This window comes from Canis lupus, chromosome 20 (assembly GCF_003254725.2).
Source record: "Canis lupus dingo isolate Sandy chromosome 20, ASM325472v2, whole genome shotgun sequence".
NCBI lineage: Eukaryota > Metazoa > Chordata > Mammalia > Carnivora > Canidae > Canis > Canis lupus.
This window is the reverse complement of record NC_064262.1, coordinates 1900492-1919058: the sequence shown is the minus strand read 5'-3', so window position 1 is coordinate 1919058 and position 18567 is coordinate 1900492. Positions and strand designations below refer to the sequence as shown.

Below are 18567 nucleotides of genomic sequence, written 5' to 3'. Positions count from 1 at the left end.
GAACATATTTATTTAGAATCATGGATCCCTCTTTCCTAATTTATATAACAAATGAACAAAACCCAATAAATTAAAGGGAATATTTTCCCCCCTTCTCTCAATCCCATTCACTAAGAATAGGAAGACAGCCCTATTTGCCAGTTTCACAACTTAATTATTAGTTTAATCACACAGATATTACTAACTTGCTATATATGTCTTCTGGAAAGTCACTTAAAATCTCTGTGTCTATCTTCTCATCAAAAAAATAAGGAAGGTGGTTGAAATGACCTCTAAATTTTTCTTTTCCAAGACTAAAGTTCAATGATGCAGTAAAGAGTTATGTCCTGCACTGCCCCTGTCATGCACCATGCCCTGGCCTGAATAGTTCATGGAAATTTTTCGTGATGTTTATAATAAAAAATGAGAGGTAACACTACTGGTGCTGTGTGCTAAATGCTTTGCAAGTGTTGTCTGAATCTGAATCTTCATAACCACCTTCTGAAGTAGCAGTAAGCCCTAAGCCTGGTACCCAGGGTGCAGTGGAGACAGCGTATGCTATGCATGGTTGGACAACACAGATCCATGAATATAACACGTAATTGTAAGGAAAGCCTTCCGAGTGAAGGGGCCTAACAAGTTAAAAGGTGTGTAGAAGAGGATAAACAGGCCTTGAAGTCAACATGGAAGGATGTCCTCGTAGAGAGAGCCTGGGCCAGGGAAGCAGGTTTGTGTTCTGGCTTCCCTAGGTGAGCCACTCTGGGTAAGCTACTTTTCCACCAGGGGCCCTGGTTTCCTCATCTGTAAAGCAAAAATTCCACAGCATTCAGGGAGACAGGAGCCTCAAATGAGGTAAGCTCCATGAGAACAGTGCTACAATGAGCAGACTGTATTTCATACATGTAAGTATTATTACCCGACAAAAAGAACAGAGAACTGGAAAGTTCTTGGCCAGGATAAAAGAATGGTATCCTCAAATATATTAAGATAAAAGGTCACTGTGAGTAACAAAGACCAGAGTTATTTTATGTGACTTCAAAAAACAAACAAACAGGGATCCCTGGGTGGCGCAGCGGTTTAGCACCTGCCTTTGGCCCAGGGCGTGATCCTGGAGACCCGGGATCAAGTCCCACATCGGGCTCCCGGTACATGGAGCCTGCCTCTCCTTCTGCCTGTGTCTCTGTCTCTCTCTCTCACTGTGTGCCTATCATAAATAAATAAAATTTAAAACAAACAAACAAACAAACAAACAAAAGCAGAACTGATGGGTGAAAACACAGGACGGTACCCAAGCCTCAAAAAGCCTTTAACCAGGGCAGCCCCAGTGGCTCAGAGGTTTAGCGCTGCCTTCAGCCCAGGGTGTGATCCTGGAGACCTGGGATCGAGTCCCATGTCAGGCTTCCTGCATGGAGCCTGCTTCTCCCTCTGCCTCTGTCTCTGCCCCTCTCTCTCTGTCTGTCATAAATAAATAAAAAAATCTTCAAAAAAAAAAAAAAAAAAAAAAGCCTTTAACCAGAAAGAGGTAATGCCTAGGGCCACCTGTGCCCATCTGCACAGCTCCTGCTCCTGCTCCCAACCTCTACCTCTGAGAAGCACTACCCAGCCACTCCTAGTCTCGGCCAGGCACCACTCCCAGTGCTACAGCCTCCCAAACAAATTACCACACTTTTCTTTCAAACTGTAACAGGCCATCTTACAGTCTCCTTCCCTCTCACCGTGTCCCGTGTCTGAGTCAACCTGGTCAGTCCAGTGCCTCAACAGTCTCTGAAATATGACAGGAACTCAGTAGGTGTTTGAATAAATGAATAAATAACCCTCTTCTTTCCTGCAGGTGAAATAAGAGAGGGTTCGGGACGGTAAGGTCAAATAGCTAGTGAACAGAAGCCCTGTAATTAGTGGGTAGATTTCTCCCCTCAAAAACGACCATTGTTTGGACAGGTGTAGTCTAAGTTTTATATATGATACCCCTGGATATAACAGCCCTGTTTTGTAGAGTGGTACCCCCAAGATTGGGGGAGCCAAATGCAATCAACTTACCTGAAAAAAAACTCATGCAGTCCACGAAGAAAAAAAGCCAACTGATGAGAAATGTTTGTAATAATTAAATAAAAATTTTACAGATCTCCACGGCACCTGAGAAGCCAATCTTTGAAAGGGCCACTGGGTGAAAATCTTTATTTACATACACCAGTCTCCAGCAGGTATGTTGGGGAGGACATTATGTCAGCGTCTTTAGAAAGGTGCAAACTGGTTTACTTTAGAAATTCTTGGGATTTTAGTCTCAGGAGGCTCCAACTTGCATTGCCTCTTCAAAACCTGAGAGTTGCCTCTCTCAGAGCTGAACTGGGACATGGGGGGAGCGAAATCACTCCCTTCTAGGCCATGGGCCAGCTCTCCACAGCAGCTTGGACCCTGAGAATACTGCATCGGCCCCTCTCAAGGAAAGTCTGACCAGCAATCCTGTTCATTTCCCACCTCTGGAAGTCAAATACTGTTTAGTCGTGAAGCTTTCTGTGCAGAGGACTGTGGTTTGTTCAATTAGCCAGGACTCCTTCCTACCACTTCCATGATAAGGTGAGTTCCTCTATTCTCTGAACCTCTCTCCTCTGCCTGTCAGACAGAAGCTACAGTCTCCTTCCACCCCCTCCCCACCTCTTCCTTTCCCAACAGTCCAAAAGGAATGAACAGAGATTGTGATAATCCTGCCGAAAAGCTTGTGTGAAAAAAGGAATCAGGATTTTCATTCCTTCTCCAGTAAATAGTTCCATTTTCTTGAAGTTCTTTTTCCCTGTGATGATTATTTTTTCTTTATATAGACCTTGATATTTTCAAAAGTCTTGGCAATGGGTAATTATTTAGGTAATTGCAAGAGGTTGCTTATTTTCAAACTTGCCCACCAAAATAGTAGCTGAGCCCTAAGCATTCTGTGTCTAATTGCTTTTGCACTTGATAATTAATCTGCCTTAATTGAGACTCCATCTGATTTAAAATTTCAGAATTACATTCTTTGTGACTGATTTTCTTTTTTCTTTTTAAAGATTTTATTTTATTAGAGAGAGAGAGAGAGAGAGAGAGAGAGGCAGAGGCACAGGCAGAGGGAGAAGCAGGCTCCATGTAGGGAGCCTGACGTGGGACTTGATCCCGGGTCTCCAGGATCACGCCCTGGGCTGAAGGTGGCGCTAAACCGCTGAGCCAGCGGGGCTGCCTAAAGATTTTTTTTTAAGACAGAGAGCTGGGTGGCGCAGTGGTCTGGCGCCTGCCTTTGGCCCAGGGCCCGATCCTGGAGACCCGGGATCGAGTCCCATGTTGGGCTCCCGGTGCATGGAGCCTGCTTCTCCCTCTCCCTCTCCCTCTGCCTATGTCTCTGCCTCTCTCTCTCTGACTATCATAAATAAATAAAAATTTAAAAAAAATTAAAAAAAAAAAAGACAGAGAGCGTGCATGCACACAAGGGGCAGGAATCTGGGGGCAGCAGGAAAGGGAGAATCTCAAGCAGACTCCATGCTGAGCACGGAGCCCGATGTGGGGCTCGATCTCATTACCCAGAATCACAACCTGAGCTGAAACCAAGAGGTGGAAGCTTAACCGACTGGGCGTCACCCAGGCTCCCCGATATTCTTTTATTTTTCTCTAGCACTTATAATTTTCTGATACTTTGTCACTCCCAACAGGGAAAGGGAGAGAGAAAGAAGGCACATGAAAAGGATTCGGGGACCAGTCTCAAAGAATTGAAAATCTGACCTAAAATCAGAAAAAGAGGCAAGGGAAGTAGGCTTATATCTTAGGGGGTGAAAAAACAAAACAAAACAAAAAACAAGGCCTTAGTAATCCTCTGCATGTTTTATCTCCCCTGCAATCTGCTCCTGATCCAAACATCCTTTTCTGATTCCACCATCAGTTACACCCCCACCCTTCCCCTCATCAGCAGCTCTGAAGTACAGATCTCCCTAAGCCCTTGCCAGACACCAATACGGGAGCTGCCCAGCAGCATCTGCCACACAGCCCCCACACCCTTAAGTGTCAGCTACAACAGAAATTGTCTAGCACGATCATCCTACCCCACACACACACACACACACATACACACACACTCATGAGTGCATGTCTGCTGTGTCTGCGAAGCAATGCCAATGGGGTTCTTGAAGGGTTTCTACAGAAAGGCGTATAGGAAAGAGACATACTGCTGGACACAGACAAGTCGCCAAGGGGGAGGTGATAACGCACACCATGAAGTGTGTACAAGAGGGAGGAGGTGGGAGGGAGCACAGAAGGCGTAAAGCTGCCGACAGTCATCCGTGGCTAGCCACAGCTGGGCATGGGTCCTGACACACTTTTCTTGCCAGTTCTGGTGTGGCTGTTGCACAAATAAATAGCAGACTAATCAATATTTAATTTATTTGTTGACTCTCACCTCTTCCAGAGAGGATTTAAGGTATGCAAACATAGACATAGGTGTGTGTGCGTGCCTGAGACAAACACCAATGGACACATTTCTGTGCACAGCACTTAGGTCCTTACCCCTCCCTGGACTGATGATGGAGAAAAAGTACCCTCGCGGAGCTGACCCTTCCCGGGGCACCTCAGGAGCAAGGGCCTCTTCCCCTCCCAGACATTTTCCCTAGGATTCCGTCACTACGGGCCCACAGCAATGGCCCATCTCGTTGCCACCACCGAGGAAAAACTGCTCTCCCCCCTCACGCAGAGACCTTCACAGGTCTCTCCTTCACTCACACGGATGCACACATGTGCCTGCGTCTTTGTGGGTTCACTGCACGGAAGTGACTAAGTAGCCAGGGTCCCTGGTCCACTCCCACATACACGCGCACCGACGTGATCTCCTGTGTGTCCATCAGAAGCGGAGTCACTCAGGGCGACCTGGTAAGTGACCACGCACACACTCTCATCCCAGCGTGTCTGCCCACCAACACCAACCGGCTGTCACCCCCATACGGCACTCCTGGGGACTGCCCCCTCCACTGTGCCGGCCCGAGGCTGTTCGGTCATGACCTTATCTGACCCACCCTCCGCACAGCGCTTCTCCCCACCCCGACTCGCTGCTGGTGGCTGTCTCAGGCGGTCACATGCCTCACGCTCCCCCGCCATGCACACACCTGGGTCCCGCGCCTCTGTCACTGACACAGCGTTGCACACCTGCCGCTCACACCCAGCCTGCCTTCGGCACGCCTGCCCTTGTGCACGTCTCCGGGTGTCCTCACACCCATCCGTGCGTGGCAGCTGCGCAGGAGCCATCCGGCACCGTCACTGCCACAGCAGACACCCGGCGCCGTCACACCTCCTAGTAAAGTTGCCGGCACAGCGCAGACCGCACTCCCATGCCACACCCCCGCTCCTGTCCGGCGGCAGCTCGGGCGCGCACACACGCCCCTCATTGTCGCAGCCGCGGCGGTGGCGAGTGCGGCTCCCCGGCGCTTGCCCCCGCGGAGCCGCAGGACGCCCGCCCTCGCCGCGGGGGCCCCGGAGACCTGGGCGGCGGCCCCACCCCGGTGCGGCTGTGGCGGAGCGGGCGGCGCGGTCCGCCCTCCCCGGAGGCCCCTGGAGACGGCGCCCGGGAGCGGTGCAGGCGCGCCCGCCGCCACACTCCCCTGCGTGCGTACGTGTGTGTGCGGCCCCGCGGGCCCCGCGCCGGCCCCCGGCCCCCGCCCCCGGCCCCGGCCCCGGCCCCGGCCCCCGCCCCCGCCCTGGGAGCGCGGCGCCGCGGACCCCCGGGCAGCAGCCCACCGCGCCCCGCGCCCCCGCCCGCGCCCCGCGCGCCGGCCCCTTTGTTGGCGGCCCGGGAGCTGTCCAGCACCGCCGCCGCCGCCGCCCCCGCCCCCGCCTGCCCCGGGCCCGCCGCCGCCCGCACGCCCGCCCGCCCGCCCGCCCGCGCGGCGCGCACTCACCCCCGGCCAGCAGCAGCAGCGGCAGCAGCGGCGGCGGCAGCCCGGCGGCCCGCAGCAACCGGCCCATGGTGCAGCCGTCGCCGCCCGCAGCCGCAGCGGCGCGGCGCCTCGGCCGGCGTCAGGGGCCGCGCGGGCGGCGGCGGCGGCGCGCGCCCGCCCCATTGGCCCGCGCGGCCGTCACTCACCCCCGGCCCCGCCCGGCCGCGTGCCGCGGGCGCGCCCCCGCGGAGACGAGGCGGGCGCGCGGGCGGCCGCCCCTCCACCCCGCCCCCGGCGCCCGGCCGGCCAATCAGCGCCGCGGAGGCCTAGAGGGGCGGAGCCGCCGCCGCCAGCGCCTGGAGGCCGCAGCCTCGCGCCTTCCTCGCGCCTTCCTCGCGCCTTCCTCGCGCCCTCCTCGCGCCCTCCTCGCGCCCTCCTCGCGCCTTCGGGAGCCGCGGCCACCTGCCCGATGTGCGGCGACGGCGGAGGGCACACCCGCGCCGCCTGCTCGTCCCCTGCACCGGAAACATTTCCTGCGCGCCCATAGGGCAGCAGGTGTCCGCTTGCATGGAATGACACCGATCAGAGCGGACAGGACTGGCCCCGATGCCGTTGACGCGAAGACTGTCCCTAACCCTACGTCAAGAGGCTGAACGGGGACTCCGGGATCATGAAAGGCTTCTCAAGGGCACGGGACCTGGGCAAGCTCTCCTTTGCACCTCCCTTGCCTCATCCGTGTCACATGGCATTTCCATGATCATAGAGCAGTGTTCGTTGACTTTTGTTAAGTGTTTGATCCCCTTTGGCAACGAAAGGTCCTTCCTGTGCCAGGCACCATGGGGGTGAACGGAACAGTACAACTCCTATCCTCAGAGCTTAGTCTAGCTGAGAAGACACCAACACGACAGCCATGTGACTGCATGGTCAAACCGTTGTAAAGTCTGTTAAGAGGTATAAGGAAATATGACAGAGTATAGAAGGGAAACTTTTTTACATGTACCTTCCTGCAGAAACATTTAAGCTGGCACCTGAATGGATAAATGGGTATCCCGTAGGAAGCTGGCTTAGGAAGAGACTCTTCCAGGGAGAGAAAAGTGCATTGGTAATTCCTGAGTGAGAGTGGAGCTCAGCCCCTTTAAGGAACAGAGAAAAGCTCAGACCCTCTTGAAATTGCTGAAATGTAAACATCTGCAACAGCAATAATTCCGTGTTTTACTTTATACGTAGAATATTCAGAAAACATTGCTTTAAGATAAATTATTATATTGAACTTGCTTTTTCAAAATATATTCTCACCCCTCTATCCAGGGTATATCACTAGGTATTGTAGATGATCCCAGAGGACTCCTCCAGGACTAAATACATAGGAGAAATAGGAGTTAGGGTGGAGATGGGTCCCAGGCAAAAGAAAGAACATGAGCAAAATGTAGCATAGTATGGTAATACATGGCATTTCATATTTAGGAATATAATGCCTTTCATGATTAGCATGGGGCAGGAGACAAAGTTAGAAAGATAGTTGACTTATGAACTAAATATCTTAATGAATTCTTGGTTAATCTGTACAAAGTAGTAAGCCCTTACATTATAAATGAGGAAGTGAAACACAAGGAGAAAGTGACTAGTCCTAAGAACATAATAAAAAGCAGTACCATATTAGAAACTTTAGGTAAAGATCATCTTATTTAATTAACAGAACGATATCATTTTATTTAGCCTGTAGTCAGTTTAAGCTACCTCCATAGGCTGAGTCAATGGACATCACGGGTCCTACAAAAGTAGGTGAGGACCTGACAGTAAAAGATCTTAAACATCATGATGAGAAGTTTGGACTTTCATTTCTTCTGTAGAAATCATGACATGCATGTATTTTGGAGAATTCTGAGGGCAGCAGGGAGGAAGAGCAAAATGGCCACTGGAGAGAATGCTGCAGTAGTCTCAGTGGCAGATGGCAGAAGTCTGACCCAGGACTGGCAGAGAAGATTCAAGAAAACCCTCCACAGACAACCAACAAGACTTGGAGAATGACTGAATTGAATCACATTGACTGTGTTTTTGGGTGCTAGTCTCTATGCACGTACAAATTAAAGGAGACCTAATTTAAAACAGTTCATACAAAATGCCCACAAATAGGTAACAGCTACAAAGTGTAAAGCAATTTCGGACCTAAAATGAGTACAGTATCCAGAACAAGGAAGTTAACGGTCCTATTATTCTGAACTGTGTGAATTTCATTAACATTATATTTTTATGACAACCTTTTTCTTTTTAGGAAGGACCAAGTAACAAAGGAGAAATCCAGAAAGATGTCATTAAAAACAACAGTTAAAACTGAGAGTATCTGACTTGGAAAAAAGAGAAAACTAGGATGTATCTAGATCTGTCATCTATCTCCTTCTTTCTTCTGTTAAAAAGAAGGAAACATCCCCTCTTTATCACAAGCCAGTCTCCTCCACTTGGGCTCACCATTGCATTATTTATCTCCTTTTCAAGGACTTCATTTTAGGGTCTCCCTTTTCTGACAGTGTCAGGCTTTCTTTCTCTGGATCATTTTCATTAGATACAAATATGATCTGGTACCTCTCACCTTAAAAAGAGAAAAGAAATTGAGGGATATGAAATCATGCTGCTGGTACACTGCACACATGTCCCTGCTTTCCCCTCCTGCTCTTGATTCCTAGAAATAACAGGATATATATATATGTAAATACAAAACAGCACCAGAAAACAAGATGGGATCAATTGGTTGTCTACAATGAGGAGGAATTGCTGGGAAGATAAAAAGCAAAAGAGATTTAATTGATGGAGGAAACTACAGCCCAAAATGCATACCTGTCTAAATAATCTTAAAGAGTAAATCACATGGGATCCCTGGGTGGCGCAGCGGTTTGGCGCCTGCCTTTGGCCCAGGGCGCGATCCTGGAGACCTGGGATCGAATCCCATGTCGGGCTCCCGGTGCATGGAGCCTGCTTCTCCTTCTGCCTGTGCCTCTGCCTCTCTCTCTCTCTGTGTGACTATCATAAATAAATAAATAAAATTCTTTAAAAAAAAAAAAAAAGTAAATCACAATATAAATTTTAATCTATTTAGAAATTAATGACAATGTGAGAACATTGAATATCAAAATCCATAGGATATAGTCAACAATTCACAGAGCTTTTATAGCTGTAAATGCATTTATTAGGGGAAAAAAACATTAAATGTAAATCAACTAAGCATTCAATTTAAGAAGCTTTAAACTACACAAATATACATATACACACAAATCAATAAATTTCTATTGTTGTTAAAACAACAAAAACCTAGTAGAACTGATTGCTAAAAGCCTATTATTTGAAAAGATAAAACAGTCAAAATTTAGTGTCAGATAAAAAAGAGAAGGCATAAGTAAATGCCATTAGGAATGAAAAAGGGAGCAAAACTAGAAATAAGATTTAAAACTTGTAAGCAAAACTTCACATATATCCATAAAAATAAAAATGTAATTGAATACTTTAAGGAATACACAAATTACTGAAATTGATTCAAATAGTAGAAAAGCTAAACAAACAACAGTGGAGAAAACTAAAAGAGAGTAAAAATCGACTCTTTAAAAAGACATAAGCCTCTTTTGGAATGAGTGTATTCATTCTGTCAAGCCTTCAATATATAAACCTTTCGAAAGCAAAGTTAGAAAGTATCCCAATTCACTTTATGAGGCTTGTGTGACCCCGATGCCAAAACCAACTATGAATAATACAAATAAAAAACCTTAAGCCAATCTTCCTAAACACAGATACAACTTTCATGAGGAATATATGAGCAAGTCGATTCCAGCAACGTACTAAAAATACACTGTGATTAAATAGGCTTAACCCAGGGTCATAAGATTGGTTGAGTATCAGCAAAAGTCACTAATGTATTTCTCTGCATTAAGAGTGTCAAGAAAAAAAAAAAAATCTCAAGAGATGCCCTGAAAAGGGGCATGTGATAAGACTTAAAACCTACTCCTTTTAAAAGGAACAAATAAGAACTTTTTAAGGTTTTTGTTGTTGTTGTTCCTTTTAAAAGAAGGAAACTTCTTCAATTCAAAACAGATTATCTCCCAAAAATCTACAGCAAACTTAATGAAGAAACATGAGAGGCTTTCTCATTTAAGTGAGGAATAAGGGAAGGATAATCATTACCAACACAAATATAGAGTATTCTGTAAGAGACAATGCAATAAGGCATGATAAAGGAAATGGATCAAAAATATTGGGAAAATCCGGTAAAAATAATTATTTGCAAGTGTTCCTAGAAAATGCAAGACAGTAAACATATACACTAATTGAAAACATTTAATAAGAGTTCAGCAAGGGGTGCCTAGGTGACTCAGTCATTTGAGCATCCAATTCTTAATTTTAGCTCAGGTCATGATCTCATAGATCATGGGATAAACTCTATGTCAGGCTCTGCACTTGGCAGGGAGTCTGCATAGCGATTCTCTCCCTCTGCCCCTCCCCCTGCACACCACCCCTCTCTCTCTCTCTTTCTCTCTCAAATAAGTAAATAAGTAACTTTTAAAAAGAGTTCAGTAAGATTTCTAGACACAAGATACATATAGAAATCAATAACTTTTCTATGTATCATCAATAACCAGTTAGAAAAAACAGTAGTAAAAAAGATCCCATTCACAACAAGCCAAAAATAAACCAAACTAGATGTATGAGAACTAAATGGAGAAAATGCTGGAGCTTCTTATAATATTAACACATAGGCAAAAGGGTATCTAGTCCTTAGATAGAAAAATTCAATACTATAAAGATTTGTCAGATTAATCAAATTTGATGCAATACCAACAAAAAAATCCTAAGAGACTATTTTATAGAATTTGACAAGCTGATTTTATTTTATTTTTTTAAAATTTTTATTTATTTATGATAGTCACAGAGAGAGAGAGAGAGAGAGGCAGAGACACAGTCAGAGGGAGAAGCAGGCTCCATGCACCAGGAGCCCGATGTGGGATTCGATCCCGGGTCTCCAGGATCGCGCCCTGGGCCAAAGGCAGGCGCCAAACCGCTGCGCCACCCAGGGATCCCGACAAGCTGATTTTAAAATTCATCTAGAACAGAAAACATCCAAGAAGAGCCAAGGAAATTTTTATTGAAACATAGTATAAAATACAGAAATTAAAGTAGTGTGTTATTAAAACTAGAATAGATGCATAAATCAATGAAATAAAAGAGATCAAAAACAGGCCTCAGTACACATGGAAATTTATGATCAAGTTTTTCAAAGTAGTGGGGAATAGCTACTTACTCAGTAAATGGTGTTGTGTCAATTATATCTGAAAAGATGAAGTTAGATCCCTACTTCATATCATCATATCAGTTGATTGAAGAACTAAATGAAACTAAATGAAACTAAACTAAATGAAAACTAAAACGTTTTAAAAAGCTAAGTAATGGCAAAATAGGAAATATATTAACCAATCACAAAATGCACAAATGAAGTGATTGAAGTTTACAACTACATAAAAATGAATACAAAACCTTTAAAGGAGAATCAATACCAATTTTTCACAAACTCTTCCAAAAAATAGAAGAGCAGGAAACACTTCTCCAATCATTACATGAGGCCAGTATTACTCTGATACCCAAACCAGACACAGATATGATAAGGAAAAAAACAAAAAAACAAAAAACAACTGCAGACCAATATCCCTTGTGATTACAGATGCAAAAATATCCAACAAAGTACTAGGACACCAGAGTAGCCAGAGTGGCTCAGTGGTTTAGTGCTGCCTTCAGTCCAGGGCATGATCCTGGAGACCCAGGATTGAGTCCCACATTGGGCTCCCTGCATGGAGCCTGCTTCTCCCTTTGCCTGTGTCTCGGCCTCTCTCTCTCTGTGTCTCTCACGAATAAATAAATAAAATCTTGAAAAAAAAAAGTACTAGGACACCAAATCTAGCAACTTTTATTTTTATTTATTTATTTTTTAAATAAATTTTATTTATTTATTCATTCATGAGAGACAGAGAGAGAGAGAGAGAGAGAGAGAGGCAGAGACACAGGCAGAGGGAGAAACAGGCTTCATGCAGGGAGCCTGACATGGGACTCGATCCCAGGTCTCCAGGATCACGTCCTAGGCTGAAGGCGGCGCTAAACCACTGAGCCACCAGGGCTGCCCCAAATCTAGCAACTTTTAAGAAGTTTACACTGTGACCAATTGAGATGTATCACAGGAATGTAGGGTAATTTGAAATCTGAAAATCATCTGAAAACCAACTAATACAATATACCATATCAATAGAATAAGGACCCAAACCCACACGATCATCTGAATAGATTCAGAAAAAGTATTTGACATAATTCTATATCCCTACCTGATAAAAATATTTAAGAAACTAGGAATAGAAGGGACATTTCCCAACCCGATAAAGGACACCTATGAAAACCTCCAGCCAACATCACACTCAGTGGTGAAAGACTGAAAGCTTTTCTGCTAAGGTACAAGATAAAGATGTCCAACTCTTGCTATTTCTATTCAGTATTTTACTAGAAGTTCTGGCCAGACAGGCAAGAAAATCAAACAGAAGCCACCCAGATTAGAAAGGAAGAAGTAAACCATCTCCATTTGTAAATGACACAGTCTTGTGTATGGAAAACTCCTATTCATCCACTAAAAAACTATTAGAACTAATAAATGCATTCAGCAAGTTTGCAGGATATAGGATCAATATACAAAAATCAAATATATTTCTATATACTTGTGCAGAATAATGGCCCCCCAAAGATGTCCCCTGTCCCAATCACCAGAACCTGTGAATACATTACCTCACATGGAAAAAGCAACTCTCAGATGTGACTAAGTCAAGAATCTTGAGATGGGAAAGTATCCTGGATTATATAGGTGGGCCCAATGTAATCACAGGATCCTTATAATTGAAAGAGGGAATAAAGAGGTGTACCTGGCTGGCTCAGTAGAATATGCAGCTCTTGATCTTGGGGTCATGAGTTTGAGTACCATGTTGGGTGCAGACACTGCTTAAATAGATAAAAAGGAAGGAAGGAAGGGAGGAAGAGAGGGAGGAAGGGAGGGAGGGAGGGAGGGAGGGAGGGAGGGAGGGAGGAAGGAAGGAAGGAAGGAAGGAAGGAAGGAAGGAAGGAAGGAAGGAAGGAAGTCAAAGTCAGAGAAGGAGATGTGATGATGGAAGCCTAGCTCAGAGTGATGTAATTACTGTCTTTGAAAGTAAAGGAAGGGGCCATGAGACAAGGAATGCAGGCAGCCTCTAGAAGCAAGGAAAGACAAGGGAATGGATTTTTCTCCAGAGCCTCTAGGAGGAGTATAGCCCTATGGACACCATGATTTTAGTTCAGTGGGATCCATGTCAGACTTCTGACCTCCCAAACTGAGATAATAAATTTGGGTTATTTTAAGCCACTGAGTTTGTAGTAATTTGTTATGACAGCAATAGAAAGCTAATACAAATTGCAATGAAATTAAGAAAAATAATTCCATTTATAATAGCATCAAGGAGAATAAAATACTTAGGAATAAATAAAATAAGCACAAGTCTTACTCTGAAAATACAAACATTATTGAAAGACATTAAAGAAGACCTAAATAAATAGAAAGACATTCCATTTTCATGGTTAAGAAGACTACAACTGTTAAAATGACAATCCCCAAACTAATCTACATATTCAACCCAATCCCCATCAAAATCCCAGCTGGCTTCCTTGTAGAAACTGATGAGATGATTCTAAAGTTTTTGTGGAAATTCAGTGGGTCCAGAATAACTGAAACAACCTTGAGAAAGGAAAACAAAGTTGGCACTAGCACAAGGATAATCATATCCTTGGATAAAATTGAGAGTTCAGAAATAAACCCTCACATTATGGTCAATTGATTTTTGGCAAGAGTGCCAAAGCAATTCAATGGAGGAGACACAGTCTCCAGAAAATCATGCTGGGACATAGAGGTATCCACATGCAAAAGAATGAAATTGGACCCCTACCTCACACTACATACAAAAATTAACTCCAAATGGATCAAAGACCTAAATGTAGGAGCAAAAACTATAAAACTATTAGAAGAAAACAGAGAGGTATATTTTTATGACCTTGGATTAGGCAATGGTTTCTGAGATGACACCAAAAGCACAAGTAACAAAAAATATAAAAATTGGAAATCAAGAAAATTAAAAACTGTGCTTCAAAGGACAGCATCAAGGAAGAGAAAACCCCAGAATGGGAAAAAAATTGGAAGTCATAAATCTGAGGATAATTAAATTTATTATTATCTCTTTATTAGAGATCTTTTTTTTTGCCCAATTAAAAATGGGCAAAAATCTGAATAGGAATTTCTCTAAGAAGATATACCAATGGCCAATAAGCACATAAAGATACTTAACCTCATTAGCCTCAGGAAAATGCAAATCTGAATCATGAGAAAGCACTTTACCTGCACTGAGATGACTCAAATCAAAGAAGGAAGGCTTGTATTAGGCAGGATGTGGAGAAATCAGAACCCTCACATCCTAGTGACAGGAATGCAAAATGTAGAAATGTAGCTGTTTGGGAAATGGACTGGTGGCTCCTCACAAGATCAAAACCTAAAGTTGCCAACCACCCAGCAAGTCCAGTCTGAGGCACGGATCCCAGAGAACAGAAAACATATGCCTATACAAAAACTTGTTGCATGACTTGTTGTTCATGGTTGCATTACTCATAATAGTGAAAAGGTGGAGACAACCCAAATGTTCATCAACCAATGAGTAGGTAAATAAAATGTGGCATTTTATCAGATGGATATCTGATGGAATATTATTCAGCCACAAAAAGGAATGATATGCTCAGACATGCTACGCAGGAATGGAACTTAAAAATATTATGTCAGTGGAAGCAGCCCATCAATACCACATATTGTTAAGTCCCCACTGATAGGAAATGTCCAGAATAGTCATATCGTTGAGATAGAAAATGGATTTGTGTTTGCCTAGGGCTGGGAGAGGAGGTTGAACGATGGGGGGAGTTGACTGTTAACGGGTATGGGTTTTTGGAAGGTGATGAAAATATTCTAAAATTCACTGTGATAATAGTTGAACAACTCTATGTTAACACCATTGGATTGTACATTTTAAATCATACAGTATATGGCTTCTATCTCAATAATCCTGTTATGTAAAAAACCCCACAAGAACATAAGGAGACACTTTGTTTTTGTTTTTTTTTTTCAAGAGAGAGTGAGCGAGCAGGGAAGGGAGGAGAGGCAGAGGGACAGAATGTCAAACAGATTCCGTGCTGAGTGCAGAGCCTGATGTGGGTCTCGATCTCACGATCCTGAGAACATGACCTGAGCTAAAAACAGGAGTTGGACGTTTACCTGACTTGACACCCAGGAACCCTGCTTTTTATTATCTTTGACATATGCACACACAAAATAGTACATAGTATCAGTATACTTTTAAGTTTTATGTATTTTGGATCACATCCTTCCGTATCTTTTTTCTTTTTTTTTAAGATTTTATTTATTTACTCCTGAGCGACACAGAGAGAGAGGCAGACATAGGCAGAGGGAGAAGCAGGCTCCTCACAGGGAGCCCAATGTGGGACTCGATCCCCAGACCTTGGGATCTGCCCTGAGTCAAAGGCAGATGCTCAACCGCTGAGCCACCCAGGGGTCCCTGATATCTTTTTTCACTCGGTTATCTTTCAGATTAATCCATTAGTAAACTCTTATGGCATGAATACAAACTTTGCTCAATTCTAAAATTCATAAACACAAAAGGAAAAGACTTCCTTTGATCCTACACACCTTGCCAGCTGCCGATTTCCCTGCTCTCCCTTCAGAGCCAAAATTGTCAAGATTTCTCTAGATATGCAACCTCTATTTCCTTACTGCTTCCCTCCTCCTTATTCTATGAAGTGCATTGAAACCGCTTGTCAAGGTCACCACCAGCCACCATGTTTCCACCAACACCCCATTTCCACTTAAGATGCATATTTGAAATAATTCCCCAGCACCTCTAAGCTGGGGCATGTTATGGTTGATGGCATCTAATCATTCTAAATGTTAGCATTTTTGTCTTAGCAGCACATAAAATAATGGTGATTTTTATAATAGATGGCATCTTAGATGCAATGAAACTTGGTACAGTGGACAGGCTTGTCATTTTACCTTAGAGCTATGTTGGCCCCAAATGACCTCAACCTACCTGAATTGCTTTCTTCTGGCTTCCATAAGCATCCCTCCCCTCATTTTCCTCCTGCCATCTGCCCACTCCTAAATGTCCTTTGCTGGTTTAGATAATGGGCCTTCAAGTCTCCTTCAATGCTCATTTCTCACTGTGTTCTGCTGGGTGATTACACTCAGCCCCACCATGACAGCTGTCAGATGATTATAGCTCATGCCCAAAACTCTATCAGCAGTCCAGGCTCAAATCGGCCTGCAAATTTTTTTCTTAAATTTTTATTTATTTGTGATAGTCACAGAGAGAGAGAGAGAATGAGGCAGAGACACAGGCAGAGGGAGAAGCAGGCTCCATGCACCGGGAGCCCGAAGTGGGATTCGATCCCGGGTCTCCAGGATCGCGCCCTGGGCCAAAGGCAGGCGCCAAACTGCTGCGCCACCCAGGGATCCCGGCCTGCAAATTTCACACTATTTCATGTCTACAAGGCATTTCTAGCCAACATGTGCCCAGTGAAGCTCCTGGTTCTCCCTACTACACCTCGACCTGTTTCTCAAGCTAGAAATCTGGTCATCATCATCTAGTTTCTTCTTTTCTCCCACTTCTTATCCATCACTGAATCTTGTTGAAACTGCAAAGTCCATCTAAACTGTGTCCACCTTCCCCGACCCTCTAGTTCAGACCACTGCCATTTGCAGACGTGAAAGACCAGAGCCTTTCACTCATCTCTTCCTCCTTTCTCCCTGCAGGAGTTGAGTGACCAGCAGGAGCTCCCTGTAAAATACTCCGAACTGTGTTCCTCTCTTGCCTCCCACCCCTCACGGGCTGGCTACCTCAGTCAGGTTCAAGCCTTGTTAAGCCTGTGCGATATTGTTTTGTTAGCATAAAAATATACAGTACACAGCATGCTGACTATAGTTAAGAGTGCTGTATTGTAGATTTAAATGTTGCTAAGAGAGTAAAAAAGACCTTAAAATTTCTCATCACAGGCAGCCCGGGTGGCTCAGCGGTTTAGCGCCACCTTCAGCCCAGGGTGTGATCCTGGAGACCCGGGATCGAGTCCCACGTCAGGCTCCCTGCATGGAGCCTGCTTCTCCCTCTGCCTGTGTCTCCGCCTCTCTCTCTCTCTCATGAATAGATAAATTAAAAAAAAATTTTTTTAATTCTTATCACAAGAAACAAAAATTTGTAGCTATGTGCAACGATGGATGTTTACACTTACTGTGATCACTTTGCAAGATGTACAAATAGCAAATCATTCTGTCATCCATCTGAAACTAACAGAACGTTATATGTCAATTTTATCTCAATAAAAAAAATTAGATCTCTAATCTTGGTTTGTAAAGAACCAAACAAACTGTAATGTAATATAATGTATAGTGTATATATTTTGTCTTCATCCCCAGCTCTGGGTCAGAGCTCCTGACATCTTTGTAATTTTCTAAATGATAAGAGGATAGGAGCATCTTTTGTTCGAATATCTGGGTTTTGTCTTGGCTCCCTAAGGTCCAAGTAATAAAGATAAAAATGTCTTTACTTATTCCTGACAAGCCCTTTCAACCACACCAGAGTTTAAGGAGGTGACTTTTGGAAAGCTCCTAAGGATGGAGCCTGGTTGCCACAGGAATCAACCCCATCATTAGAGGGCTGGAATTTTCAGCCCCAGCCCCTGACCTCTGCAGAGGGGAGAGGGGCTAGAGGTTGAGCTAATCACTAATGGCCATGTAATGAAGCCTCCACAAAACCCCTTAACTGAAGCTGGGTTGGTGAACAAAAACACATGCCTGTGCCAGGAGGGTGGAACAGGGACAGATGCTCCTGCCCTCGGTACTCTATGGGACCTCACTCTCTGTATCTATCTGACCAATCATTTGTATCCTTCAGTAAGCCCTTTGTAATAAGCTTGTCATAAGTCAACTGCTGCCCTGTGTTCTGTGAGCTGTTACAGATAATTATCAAACCTGGGGAGGGGGCAGGTCATAGGTATCTCTGACTTGTAGGCAAGTTGGATATAAGTATGGGAGACCCGGGGACCTACGACTTGCAAGCAGCACCTGAAGTGGGTGTAGTCTGTGGGACTGTGCCCCTACTCTGTGGGGTCTGCACACTGACTCCAGGTATTATTAGAGCTGCCCAAATTGTAGAACACCCAGGGACACCTGGGTGGCTCAGTCGGCGAAGCGTCTGCCTTCAGCGGAGGTCATGATCTCAAGGTCCTGGGATCCAGCCCTGCTTCGGGCTCTCTGCTTGGCAGGGAATCTGCTTCTCCCTCTCCCTCTGTCCGTCTCCCTGCTCATGCTCTCTCTCTTTCAAATAAATAGTCTTAAAAAAAAAAAATCCAGGGTGTGACTGTTAAGTGAATTGACTCGTGTGGAGAATCCACACCTATGGCGTTAGAAGAGCTCTCTGTGTAAAGAAAACGCTTTCCTTTCAACCTGCAGGCCCTGCAAGGCCTGGCTCCTACCCCAGCTCTTCCCCTGCATACTCCTCAAGCTTCAGCCACACCAACTGCTCTTTCCTTGGGGCTGGCTCCTTCCCATTCTTCCTAAAGA

General features: G+C 44.8%; 1 protein-coding gene across 4 annotated transcripts in view; it reads right to left on the bottom strand.

Moving 5' to 3' along the window:
- The window catches only part of PODXL2 (podocalyxin like 2), a 36971-nt gene extending 30975 nt beyond the window's left edge, over nt 1-5996 (bottom strand). For 2 of the 4 annotated variants that reach the window (XR_007404372.1, XM_049098371.1), the window contains exon 1: nt 5091-5244. Coding sequence is in view for 2 of the 4 variants with exons in the window: in XM_049098371.1 (XP_048954328.1) it covers nt 5091-5229 (139 nt within the window). In the remaining 2 variants the exon portion in view is untranslated. Of the gene's footprint in view, nt 1-1694; nt 1796-5090; nt 5245-5879 lie in introns of those variants that run through there. The other 2 variants (XM_025448037.3, XM_035703139.2) reach the window with 2 other exon arrangements.
- Nucleotides 5997-18567: the final 12571 nt, after the last annotated feature.